The sequence below is a fragment of the Pipra filicauda genome, unplaced genomic scaffold (genome assembly GCF_003945595.2).
Source record: "Pipra filicauda isolate LSUMZ 115617 unplaced genomic scaffold, ASM394559v2 scaffold211_size2331000_pilon, whole genome shotgun sequence".
Classification (NCBI taxonomy): domain Eukaryota; kingdom Metazoa; phylum Chordata; class Aves; order Passeriformes; family Pipridae; genus Pipra; species Pipra filicauda.
In genome coordinates this window covers 1,244,480-1,256,226 of record NW_024104323.1, presented here as the reverse complement: position 1 = coordinate 1,256,226, position 11,747 = coordinate 1,244,480, and the positions used below count along the sequence as shown (strand labels likewise).

General features: G+C 52.4%; 2 protein-coding genes across 2 annotated transcripts in view; both read right to left on the bottom strand.

Moving 5' to 3' along the window:
* Nucleotides 1-643: 643 nt before the first annotated feature.
* Nucleotides 644-4,321, bottom strand: LOC114000480 (pinopsin). The gene is made up of 5 exons (XM_027744818.2): nucleotides 3,911-4,321; nucleotides 3,155-3,337; nucleotides 2,648-2,793; nucleotides 2,238-2,477; nucleotides 644-1,813 (listed from the first exon to the last, which is right to left on the bottom strand). Exons 1-5 carry the CDS (start codon nucleotides 4,257-4,259, stop codon nucleotides 1,670-1,672), a joined length of 1,062 nt encoding a protein of 353 aa, XP_027600619.1. The 5' UTR covers nucleotides 4,260-4,321; the 3' UTR covers nucleotides 644-1,669.
* Nucleotides 4,322-4,778: 457 nt separating this feature from the next.
* DOC2B (double C2 domain beta) overlaps nucleotides 4,779-11,747 on the bottom strand; it is a 32,656-nt gene continuing 25,687 nt past the window's right edge. Inside the window, exons 5-9 of the mRNA XM_027744809.2 lie at nucleotides 10,194-10,320; nucleotides 9,889-10,046; nucleotides 7,931-8,012; nucleotides 7,637-7,733; nucleotides 4,779-7,011 (exon numbers count right to left, since the gene is read on the bottom strand). Coding sequence (XP_027600610.1) covers nucleotides 6,875-7,011; nucleotides 7,637-7,733; nucleotides 7,931-8,012; nucleotides 9,889-10,046; nucleotides 10,194-10,320 — 601 coding nt within the window. The 3' untranslated portion in view covers nucleotides 4,779-6,874. The remainder of the gene's footprint in view (nucleotides 7,012-7,636; nucleotides 7,734-7,930; nucleotides 8,013-9,888; nucleotides 10,047-10,193; nucleotides 10,321-11,747) is intronic.

Here is an 11,747-nt window from a genome sequence, read left to right as displayed (position 1 = left end):
ATGAGGATGAATGTCCTGTCCCCCTGCACTGGCAGGTCATAGAGTCATGGAATGGTTTGGGTTGAAAGGGACCATAAAGATCATTTAGTCCCAACCCCCTGCCATGGGCAGGGACACCTTCCACTAGACCAGGTTGCTGCAAGCCCCGTCCAGCTTATTTCCTTCATACCAGTCTGGTTTGGGGATTTTTTTGTTCTGTTCTTGATTTGGAGCAGAGAATCTCAGCTGGAGGAAAAAAAACCCCTCAGTCTCCCACATCTCATCCTCATCATCCGTGGCAGTGCAAATTGCTGGTCTGCCCGTCTGTGGCGGGCTGTGGGCTGCATGTTAGTGAGGCAATTTAGTGAGGTGATGAACAACTTGGAGCGTTGCTTCCCTCTAACTCCTTCGCGGCTTTGCCGCATCGGCAGAAGCTGTGGGAGAGGGTGGGAGGAGGAGGGAACGTGTTTGGGGCTCATCCCTGTGCGCGATTATAGACCCGCAGAGGGGAGAGCCTTGGAATCCTGTGACTGTGGATCATCTCATTTTGAAAGCAATTCAAGTGTTCAGGAGCAAAAATTTGAAAGACAATTAACTCTGAAGGCAGACAGGTTTTTTTTTTTTAAAATAGAGTAATTCGGTAAAAATGAGATTCAGAGACTTGCTATCTGCAGAACTGTCTTTAGAAGCTTTTTCCCTGGGCTCCTAAATCACAGAATCTGCCTCGAAAACTAGAAGTGTGATTGTCTAGATAAACACATTCAAGATCAGGTGTAAAGCTGCAGAGCCCCACGGAGGTGTTTTGGCTTTTATTTCACTCTTGCAGCCTTTGGCATCTTTTGTTTGCTGTTAATGGGCAGCGGTGCCTCTGTTGTGCCTTGACCTCGGGGCCCTGTTACAACCCTGCTTTCACCCTCGCTGGGAAATCAGTGGATTTAAGACCTTTCCTTATTGCCTTAAATATATTAAAAAAAAATACTTTTGTGATTTCGAACTGGGTTTTTTTTTTTGGTCTCTGTTATGATGGTGTATGTGGCACTTGCCACAAGAGACGTGCCAGGAGGGGATGTGTTTTCTGTCGAGCCCTCTTACCAGCCGGTAAAACAGATGCCTCTGAACTGGTTAGTGTTCATTAATGTTTATTAACACAGTCTGCACTTAAACGTGCCTGCTGGATTTATGCCAGATTTCCAGCATGACCTTGAACTTCACAGCAGGCTCGGGCAGCGCAAACAGCACTTGTTCTGTCTGAGGGTGGGGAATGTGCAGCTCTGCCCTCAGACCCCTTGGGATGTGGCATCACAGCCAGACCGTCTGGGCCAAACAACAACTTGGGGTGTTTTATACCGAGGAAAAAATACTGCTCTTTATTTTATTTTCGGGTTTTTTTGTTGTTGTTGTTGTTCTTGAAAGGCTCACAATTGCCCGAGGTGAGGGGCTGGAAGGGAGGGGGTGTCCTTAGGAGAGTGAAATAAAAGTCTGCGGTTTATCCCACGATTGGTGGCTCCTCTCCCATGAGAAGACACTCATGGCTTTCTTTGGAGAACCCTGTGGACTGCTGGGGACTTCAACCTCTGAGAGCCCCCCCTCACGTCCAGCACTGAGCCTGCTCTGTGCCCGTGCTGTACCAGTCTGGGTGGGACAGGCAGAGCCTGGAGCTGGCGCTGGTGCAGGCAGGATCTGGCAGCGCTCAGACGGGGTGAGACGGCATCACCTTATTCTGCAGCCCCTCTGCAGCGATGCCTGGGCGGGGACGGGGGGCAGCCGGAGAGGTTTTCCCAGTCCCCCGGGGGTGGTAACCACAGCACACCATTTGCAGCAGGCAGCTCTGAAACTGGGCAGGGGAGGGGTGGGTTACACGTGACGGCAGAAATCTGGTGTCACCTCTGAGGGGTAGGACGCTGGTTATATTTTGGGTGAGATCTCTATTCCCAGCCCCACTCTTTGCAATTTATTGACAATAAAAGTTTCATTCTGTTTGTTCTGTGTCTTCAATGAGCCGTTTGTGATCTAACATTAAGTTGCCTGACCCCATAAAATCATGGAAGTGGAAAATGAGCTCTTGTTTGGGCTCACAGGCTGCTCCCTCCCTTTCCATTTATTCCCCAAAACCTCGCTGCTTATCCAGGATCGAGTCTGTGACTATGCTCCCAGATAGGATACAAGGTTCCTCCATGTTTTATGAGCCCATTTAGTTGTTCTCCAGAAGCCCCAGTGAAGCTGTGGTTTGTTGACTGACTCCTCTCTCTCTCTCTCACCTGTTTGTTCATGAAGACATAAATGATTGGATTGTAAACTGTGGCTGTCTTGGAGAAGTAGGAGGGCAGAGATGCCAGAGCTGGCTGGATGGTGATGTCTTTGTGGGTGGCCACCACCAGTGCAAAGGTGCTGTAGGGCAGCCAGCAGATGAGAAAGGCCATCACCATCGCCACCACCATCCGGGTCACCTCCCGCTCCGCCTGCTGCGTCGTGTCCGACTCCTGCTGCTGCGCCGCAGCCTGCGGGGGGTTTGGAAGGGAGAGAGATGCCTTGTTAGCAACTTGCAGCAGCATTTCCATCCCTTGGGTGCCCCGATGTCAGTGCCAGGAGGTGTCAGCTCCACTGAGCGTCACAAAAACCTGCTTTGTGAGCAGAAAGCCGTGAGCTCACCTGTGCCCGCCGTGCTTACCGCTCGCAGGGTCATCAGCAGGTTGGCGTAGGAGAAGAGGATCAGTCCGAGGGGCATCACAAAGCAGGTGACAAACAAGGCCAGGATGTAGCTGTTGTTGTTGCTGCCGCCCGTGTACCAGTTGGGCCCACAGGAGGTTCTCAGACCTGGAACAAAGTTTGGAAACAAGGCTAAACCAACGACAGGCTTGGATCGGGGCTCAGTACCAAAACAGCCAGCGCTGACCCTGCTTAGCAATGCCACCCAAGCACCTCTCACTTTTCCTGGAGATCAGCCCCTACAGAAGCAGGTTTTGGCTGGCTGCATGCTGGCTGCTGCTCTGAGTGCTCCAGCAGCCAGAGCAGGTCCTGCAGCGGGCAACTTCCAAAGAACAACCTCCCAGGGAGGATTATTGAGCAGCAGGAGATACCAACACTTTAAATTCCGGCACAGACACTCTCCAGCTACTCTGTGCTTCAAAAGCATATGCAAGATGACCCAGTGGAGTCTGATGCACCCCTCCCCTACCTTCAGGCACGTAGCTGCTCCAGCCCATGAGTGGTGGGGTTGTCCAGAGCAGTGACCAGCTCCAGGTGAAGGCACAGCCACTCACGGCGTGTCGGTGCTTGAACCGAAAGTCTCCCAGGGGTCTGCAGACCACAACGTACCTCTCGAGGGCCAGGATGGCCAAGGACCACAGCCCCACGATGCCTGGGGGGAGAAGGAGGGGTTGTGTCTTAGGGACAGGCTCTGCTGCCCACGCCAGCATGTGGTAGATGACGATCTAAAGCTGTCCAAGTAAATATGGTTTTAACAAGTATTTGGATGTTTTTCTTACAGCAGGGAGAGCTGTGAGGGTATTTGGCCCTTAAAGATGAAGTTGGCAGTGGGTGTCTGTGATGCCTTGTGGTTGCAATCACAGTTTTGCCACAGGAGTGCCCTTGACAAAGGGTTTTGTGCAGTCCGTGGTGCACCCTCACCCACAGGTGTGCTGACACAGCCACCAGCACCCACAAAAAGCACACCAAGCAAAGATTCCTCATGTGCCCAAGTGACATTTCCCTCTCTGTGAGGACCAAGACAGATCATATGGTGACCTGGCACAGCCAACCATCTACCTGACCCTTCCCTGTGCTGAAGAATAGCTGAAGGACACGAGTTTTACCACATGAAAACGCTGACTTTAGGAGATGACAAAGCTGGTGAAACATTCCCAAAGCCATTTTGCTAAAGACAAAAGCACCAGCCAGAGACCAAGGCAGGTCTCCAGGCCCGTGCCCTTACCTGTGAGGGAGACCATGAAGCCCTCCAGCTCGCACAGGCGTTTGCCAAACACGAAGAAGCCGCTGATGTTGTTGGAGAGGCTGACGGAGCTGCCGCAGAGCGTCACCAGCAGGTCGGCCACGGCCAAGTTCACCAGGATGTAGTTCAGGGGGGACCGGAGCTTCTTGTACCTGATGGAAACCACGATGACCAAGCCGTTCACCACCGAGGCAGAGGCCACGACGAGGCCCATCAGCACGGCCACCGACAGGTACACGGCCCGTGGGGCCTGGTGGGGCCACTGGGGGCCATCAAAGGGCCCTGGGGTCCCGTTATTTGGGGGCTCCTGCGAGCTGTCGGGGGAGTACATGGGTCTTCTGGGGCTCCACCTGGTGCAGGTGATCCTCCCCAAAAAGCAAAGCCTCTTTATAGAGCAGGAGGGTCTGACGTGCCCCAGAGCAGCTTTGCATTCAAATGCCTTAAGCTTTATTTTAATCTGCAGGGTCTGTGCCCCTGCCCCCCCCCCGTTTATAATCAGCTCTTTATTCCCGAGGGGATAAAGACTGACTTAAACAAAAATCTGATGACTGAACAGAGCATCATTTAATTGAGTAAATATTTTTTTCCTTGTGCTTTCCAGCTGTCTTTTCCTGTAAGAGTGACCCCTGCCCAGCTCTGGCACTTGGGATGTCATTCCCTGTGCTCTGGGGGAATTGCTGGGCTGCAGGCTACTATATTCATATATATACACAAATATATAAAAATATACATGTACTATATATACTACATTGGGCCATACATGTATTTTCTTCCTCTCTCTGTATTTATTTATTAATTAATTTATTTATTTTTATATATACATTTATACACGTAGTGTATATATACTACATTGGGCCAAGCAGCCCCCAAAGCTCTAGTTTAAAACCATCTCCTGCTCCCCAAATCCTTGCCAGACCCCAAATTCAAAAGCTGCACCACCAGCATCAGCTTTTTTTTTTTTTTTAACCTTTTTATTTTCGGTTCTCGTTATAAATATTAACAAATCCGACAAAAAGTACACGGATAGGTAATACTGAAATACAAAAGTCTTTCAGGATGCAGGTAAGGACGGTTTCTGCAGCCTTAACATGGTAGCAAAACATTGGTATCAAACATTTCACGAGGCCTGGCATGACAACCACCAACTCTGCATGCAGCTGGGACGGACGGACGGACGGGGTGCCCGCTTAGAAAAGACTGGGATACAAAGTGAAGGAACCCCCACACACATGTCCTACTCCACCTCAGGCATAAACCAGTTTCATAGCAAGATATGCCAGAAGGAATGATGGCGTGAAAGGAATTTTGCAAGAAAAAGGGAGGCACAGCCAACCTGGTGCTCCTGGAGCTTTCCTGGAAGCTCAGACCCAAGCCAGGTTTTAAGGTGTTGGACCAGAAAGGATTACTGGGAACATCCGACTTGACACGCTGCCAGCATTCAAATAAAATCCATGCATATCTGTAGAATGCATTACAAATATTAAGTTATTAAAAAAAACCCCTATGAACCTTGGTTTCTTTTATCTTCCCCCCCCCATATCAAACGAGGTGTAACATGATCATCACTTTGAAAAGTAAACATGGATTTCCAGAGATCCCATTGTTTTCCAAGAAAAAAAAGAAGTCAGCAACATGCTCATGTGCATGCACAGGGCTCGGAAGCTGAAGGTAATTGAGGTCTGTGGGGAAAGAGAAGCTCTTCCTAACAAATGATGGTTTAAAGGCTTCAAAAATTTTGGGAAACGTGCAGCATTTCATAGAAAGTTTTAGCTCATCCTTCTGGATGTCCAGTGGGATAAGGATGCAGAGACAGGCCAAGGTAGATCACAGAGGATGAGATCTGGGATTATTATTATTATTATTATCATAATATTATTATATTATTACTGTGCCATACACAGAAGTTTGGTTTGGATGCTGTTTGAGGCAGAAAACGGGCCAACCTGATAGCTGTGCCAGAGCCAAGCATCTCCACAAACAACATTCCAGCTCAGCCCCGAGGCTCTGCATCTTCACTGGGTTTTATTTAATGGCATGAATTGGAAAAGGATGAATAAGGGAGAAATGAGAGAAAAAATTTAGCCTGAAAACTGGCTTTGCTGGAAAAATAGCTGTGCTGCTGCGTGGCTCTGGGCGGGAAGGCGTGGTTTCATCAGGAGAGTGGTGGCTGCGGATCCTGGGAAGCAGGAACAGCCAGGGGCTTCACTGAGCCTTTTTTTTTTGCCTCCCAAACGTGAAGCAGCCCGATCCCAAGAGGAAAACCGTGGTCTGCACAGCTGTGCCGACTTCACATGAGTTATCGGAGAGGACGAGCACAACACTCCTGGAAGAAAAGCAAACACTCTTTCCAGGTTACCAGGGACACAATCATTCCAACAGAGGAGATTTAAATGCGTAAAAGACTGTTTAGGCCCAAACCACAGAGACTTGACAAACCACCAGGGATATGGCACAGTTTTGCCTTGAGGAAACAGTTCCAGGTTTTAAGTGACGCCTTTTGCCGATGCTGGACACACGGACGCAGACGGACGCATTCATTGTTGCCACTTGAATTGCAAGGCAGCGAGAAGGTAACTCAGTACAGCCAGGATTGGGAGAGGAGCCAGACTGCAGAGCATGCAGGCGTGAGGTGTCCACGTGTGTGTGTGTGTGTGTGCGCGCACACGTGTGTGTGTGTGCACATATGTGTGTGTGCACGTGCATGCCCGTGGGCAGGGCTGTGAGTGTGTCAGGGTGCAGGGAGGCAGTTTTGGGACGGGCTGGGCGGAGCAAAGCGCCGACGCCTTCTCCCCTTGGCAGGGGTTTCCCCGCAGCCAGGCCGTGCCGAGGGGTGTCCCGCTCTCCCGGCTGCCCCGGTGCCGCGATCCCCCGTATCCGAAGCCGTAAAGGAGAGAAGTCCAAAGGCTGTGGCGGAGCTGTGGCCGCCCGGGAGCGGCCCCGTGGAGCTCAGTCGCTGAGGACGGCGCCCGGCAGCTCGTTCGTTAGCGTGTGCCAGCGCTCGATCTTCTTGTCCTTGTTCTTCAGGCAGTCGAACCAGTGCTTCAGCCGCTCGCCTTTGGCATTAATTCCTAACACCACTCCACCTTGGGAGAGAGACAGAGACGGGGAGAGGTGAGGCGGGAACGTCAGCCCTGCGAGGGATGCCCAGGGATGCCCAGGGGATGCTGGAGGATGCAGGATGGAGCCAGGACATGCACCATCCTCACAGCATCCAGTGCCATGACCTGATGTGGCACACAGGCAATTGTAGCCCATCTTCCCCGCCCCCCTCGTGGCTGGGAGCTGGGGCCTGTCCCAGGCAGCTTGTTCCTGTGCCAAGGGCTCACTGCAGTCGCAGCAGCTGTCAGAGATACCGGGCACTTGTTAGTGATAAATCACAGAGACTAGGAGCAAAATCACAACAAGCCCAGATACCCAATAGAGATAAATGAAACCTCCCTGTTAAACCTGGTTTTTTGTTCAGAGGAAAAGATCTGAAAACAGAAGGGGAGAGGGAGATGCATCTTCTCCCTGCTTGGGTGCTCCTTACACGGGGGATGTCCGTGTGGGAGAGGAGGCTCAGGTGCAGGAGAGGGATAAAAGCAGAACCAAAACCCAGCAAGAATGAATGTGGGGATGGAGAAGTGCAGAAGAGCAGCAGATGAAAAAGTCAGAGGCACAGATAGTGAAGATAAATAAAAAAGAGACCTTCTGGAGTGCCCCACTCACCTATGAAATCGTTTGACTTGCCGATATCATAGTCCCACACGGTGACTTCCAAGGTCTTTTTTGCCAGGTCGCCGTGCTTTATCTCATAGCAAAACTCCTGTGGGGGAGCAGAGACAGCTCAGGATGAAACAGGAGCTGGGGCTGCCCATCCTTCTCCTTGGGCTGCTGCCCTTTGCCACCCACAGGGAACCCAACCCCGATCCCCCACATAGTTACTAAAGTGTTGTTTTTATCTTTTAAGTCTGAACACCGAGAAAAGCCCCTCGTTGAGAACTGCAACCACCCCAAACCCACCTCATTGAACTCAGGGTTCAGTGTTTTCTTCTTCACCGCCGTCTTGTGCTTTGATTTCTTGTCCTCATCTGGTTTCAAGTATCTGCAACGAGATTGAAGCAGCCCCATCACATGTGGGTGCTGAGGAGAGCAGGATGGGACCAAATCCCAGTGGAGGCAGGATGAGGTGGGCAACTGAGGCCCATGAACCCGTGGCTCTCCTTCCCCTGTCTTCCCCTGCTAAAATGTTGGGAATGCTGGGAGGAGGCAGCATTTCCTGACCTTAGCACAAGCAAGTTGCTGGCTGCAGAGAGCACTGATTATCCCATCTCCAGTCCCTAGGGGACACTGGCACTGCACACATGCTCCCAGCTCCCAAAACCAATCACTCCCAGCCCAGTCCCAGTCCAGACTTGGGACTCTGCTACCAGTCTGCTCATCCAGAGTCTCTCCAGGAGACAGGAAGCACATGCAGCGTGGAAAAGGGAGCAGGAATGAATGTGGCAACTGCAGCTTTAGGCACCACTGTTCCCTGTGGATATTCTGCAGCACAGCAGCAGGGCTGGAGAGCAAACAAGATTAAAGTGTCATCAGAAAGAGCACCTGAAATCTGGGCCAGAGCAGAGTCAATCCATTGTCGTTTTGTGCTGGTGCTGTGCCTTTAAATATCAGTTCTGCTTCCTTGTTACACTTTCCAGATCTTGCTCATAATTAAAAAATTAGGGCTTGTACTGAGAAGCATCACTTCTCTATCTGCTCTGACTCCAGCCCTGCTGATACAGTCTCCTGTGGATGGCACCTAAAACAAGTTGGGTTCAACAATGGGAATTGTGTTGCTCTTGGGCATTTAAAAAAGCAAGAGGGGATTTTTATACAAACACCTCCACCCCTAGAGAACAATTATGTAGGAAGGTCAAAGTGTCCTGCTGATAAATTCCATTACTGGTCTCCCAGGCGTGGTTTATCCCAGTAGTTCTGCCTTAAATACTGTCCCTGGAAGTGCCCAAGTTTGCGTGAGTGCTGTGGGAACAGGGATGTGGGATGGGCACAGGGAGGGCTACTGGTCCTTCCATTCCATGGCCACCCTTTCTTTGCAGAGAGTGAATGTGAAAAATACCATTCCCCCCAAAAAAAACAGGAGCTGCAGCAATCCAGGGCCTCACACCAGCCTGGCTCTGCATCAGCAAACCATCACCTCCCTCAGCATCTCTGGAAAGCCCCTGGGTGACACCAACTTCCCTGAATCACTTGGGTGAGGCTGAGTCAGCAGCCCATTACAGTCATATGCACTTCATATCGCTGATGTTTTTCAAAAGGAAGGTGTTCCCAGTCATTTACATCGGGAAGTGTCAGTGGGACCTGTGAACGTGCCCTCAGCTCTGTTAACAGGGCCCTGGAGCCACCGGGGCCGTGGGTTGCCATTAAAGTGCTGTCTGACCTAATTACACACACGTTGTAATTAGAGCTTTTCCCAAGTGCAGGGTGGTGGCTGGGAGCTGGGCTCTAGAGAGCTGGGCTGGGAATCTCCTCTCCCTTGGGACCTGGGGAAGTGGGTGATTACCTGCCTATCCCCTGGGGCTAGAAGAGGGGGATGCCTGTGCCCTAACCCATCAGCAAAACCCGACTGTACCTGTCTGCTTTGGGCCACTAACTCTGTCCCCAGGGCCACATCCCTGCCGCAGACCGTCTCCCAGGGCAGAGCTGAGCCTGGCAGTGAGCACCACAGCAGGGACAGCAGGATGCCCCGGCACAGGGCAGGCACAGCCACGCACCACCAGGCAGCTCCCGCACCCACCTTACCTGGGAGCTCTGCAAAACGACTGCCAGGGAACAACAACGCTCCGGGCAAACACCAGCTGCTGCCGTGGCGCCCTCATTTGCATCTCCTAATGAGATCTATTAATTTCCACTCCAGGGAGAGGCGGGAGGGGACAGCACAGCTCGTGGCCGTGCCTCACCTGGCGCGGGGCAGGACTCACGTTTTGACGTAGGGGTCGGAGTAGCCGTTGGCGTCCATGGCAGCCAGGTGGGCACAGCGGATGATGCCCACCAGGAGCGCCTGCTTCTGAGAGCTGTACTTGAGGGAGATGAGGATCCGGCCACGCTCCTCCAGCGACTTGTCCTCTGTTTTATCTATCTGCAGGAGGGAATGCACCCAGTCCGGGAGCTGTTCCGCGGCCAGACACCCACCTCCCCAGTGTGAGGGGTGCTCCCACAGTCCCACATGCAAGCTGCTACACGCACGGTCCCACGGTGGGGACGTGGCTTTGAACCCCCCACTCACCGGCAGCTGCTTCTCCAGGCAGATGTTGAAGTTTTTGGTCTGGTTGGGCTTCAGTTTCTTCAGCGGGATCCGCGTCTCCCCAATGAACTCGTTGTGGCGGAACTTGTCCTCGTCACAGACCGAGATCCTGCAACGGGCATGGGGTGAGCGGGGACGCTGGGGAGAGGGGAGGTGATGGCACGAGGGAAGGGGCTGCCCCACTGTACTGCAGGTCCCCTCAGAGAGGAGACAACTCAGGTCACTGTTCCCCAGCCCATTGACTGGGCACCTCCTCCTCAGGCAGCTGGAGGGCATTCAAGTGCTGCCACAGCCTGGCCAGGGCAGCTCCTGGTGTGAGTCGGTGTCTAACGCAGGTCCCAGCCCAGGCACTGCTGGAAAAGCAACCTCAAACATCCTAGTGGCTCTTCCACTAAAACATCAAAGTCATCGGTGACTAAAGTAAAACTACTGAGCTGCCACCAGCCCAGCTGCATTTTGCCTGGCCATGGAGACTCTTCCTCAAACCACCCTCAGACTGTGCAGCCGGGAGAGGTGTTGCTCCCACAGAGCTCCTTCCCTCCCACCCGAGGGGCTCAGGCACTGCTCAGAGTGTGGCAGCTCTCAGGGTGACCCTGGCTGCCAGTTTGGGGTACAGGGTGGATCTGCCACCTCCTCTCCCACCATGCAGACGAGCACATGAAGGATTTACAGCCCCAGCACGTGGAAAGCACCACACCTGAGCCAGGAGCAGCTCTCCCAGCCCCGCTGGGGTCCTGGGATGCATCCCTCTGATGGCAGCTGAGGGCAGTGACAGTGGAGCTGAGCCAAGGCTGTTTTCTGTGAGAAAGCTATAAATGCCTTTCCCTGAGCTGGCAGCTAATGAGTCATTCCTCTGCTGCTTCCCAGCCGACGGAAGAGCAAAGTAAGTGCTTGCAGGGAGGCTCTGCTCGCTGCTCCTGAAATCCCAGAGAGGGGCCAGGAGGGTGGTGGCTGCCTTGAGGGACCAGCTGTTCCCCAGCAGTGCTGTCTGGACACGGTGACAGGGAATGCCATCCCATCCCCCTCCAGAGGGAGCATCCAGCATCCCGCATCCTCATTGGAGCCACGCAGGGAGCGGCTGGGCTCCCTGCCCATAAAGAAAAGACATTTCCCTTCCCTTACATTCTCTGCTTTCTCCTTCTTTAAAAAATATTCCTACAGTGTCTTCCCATCCTTTCGCTACCTGCCTTTCTTCTCTTTCACCCACTCCTGTTGGTGTCCATTTCCCACGGGTGGCACCTCTGCCTCCAGGGACGGCACGGGAAGGGGGAAAAAGTAATTAAAGATAAATAGTGTGCTGTGATCCCACCTGAGAGTAACTAATTGCACCCCACACCTCTAGTCTGCTCAGTGCCTGGGTGGCTTACCCATGGATGGGTTGTCTATAGATGGTTCATCTGTGGAGAGTTTATGCATGGATGGTTTGTCCATGGGTGGTTTATCTGTGGATAGTTTAGTGGCTTATCTACAGGTAGTCTGACCACCCTCATGCTCACAAGTGAATAAAAAGGATGCAAGGAAGCCATGGGATGGCTC

Bases quoted from the DNA above. Each gene is read 5' to 3' on its own strand.
- LOC114000480 (XM_027744818.2), bottom strand. From the start codon at position 4,259: ATGTACTCCCCCGACAGCTCGCAGGAGCCCCCAAATAACGGGACCCCA. The intron at 2,794-3,154 runs GTAGGGGAGGGG...ACTTTGTTCCAG, and splicing joins GAGCAGCTACGTGCCTGAAG to GTCTGAGAACCTCCTGTGGG. The intron at 2,478-2,647 runs GTAAGCACGGCG...AACCCCCCGCAG, and splicing joins TGCTGATGACCCTGCGAGCG to GCTGCGGCGCAGCAGCAGGA.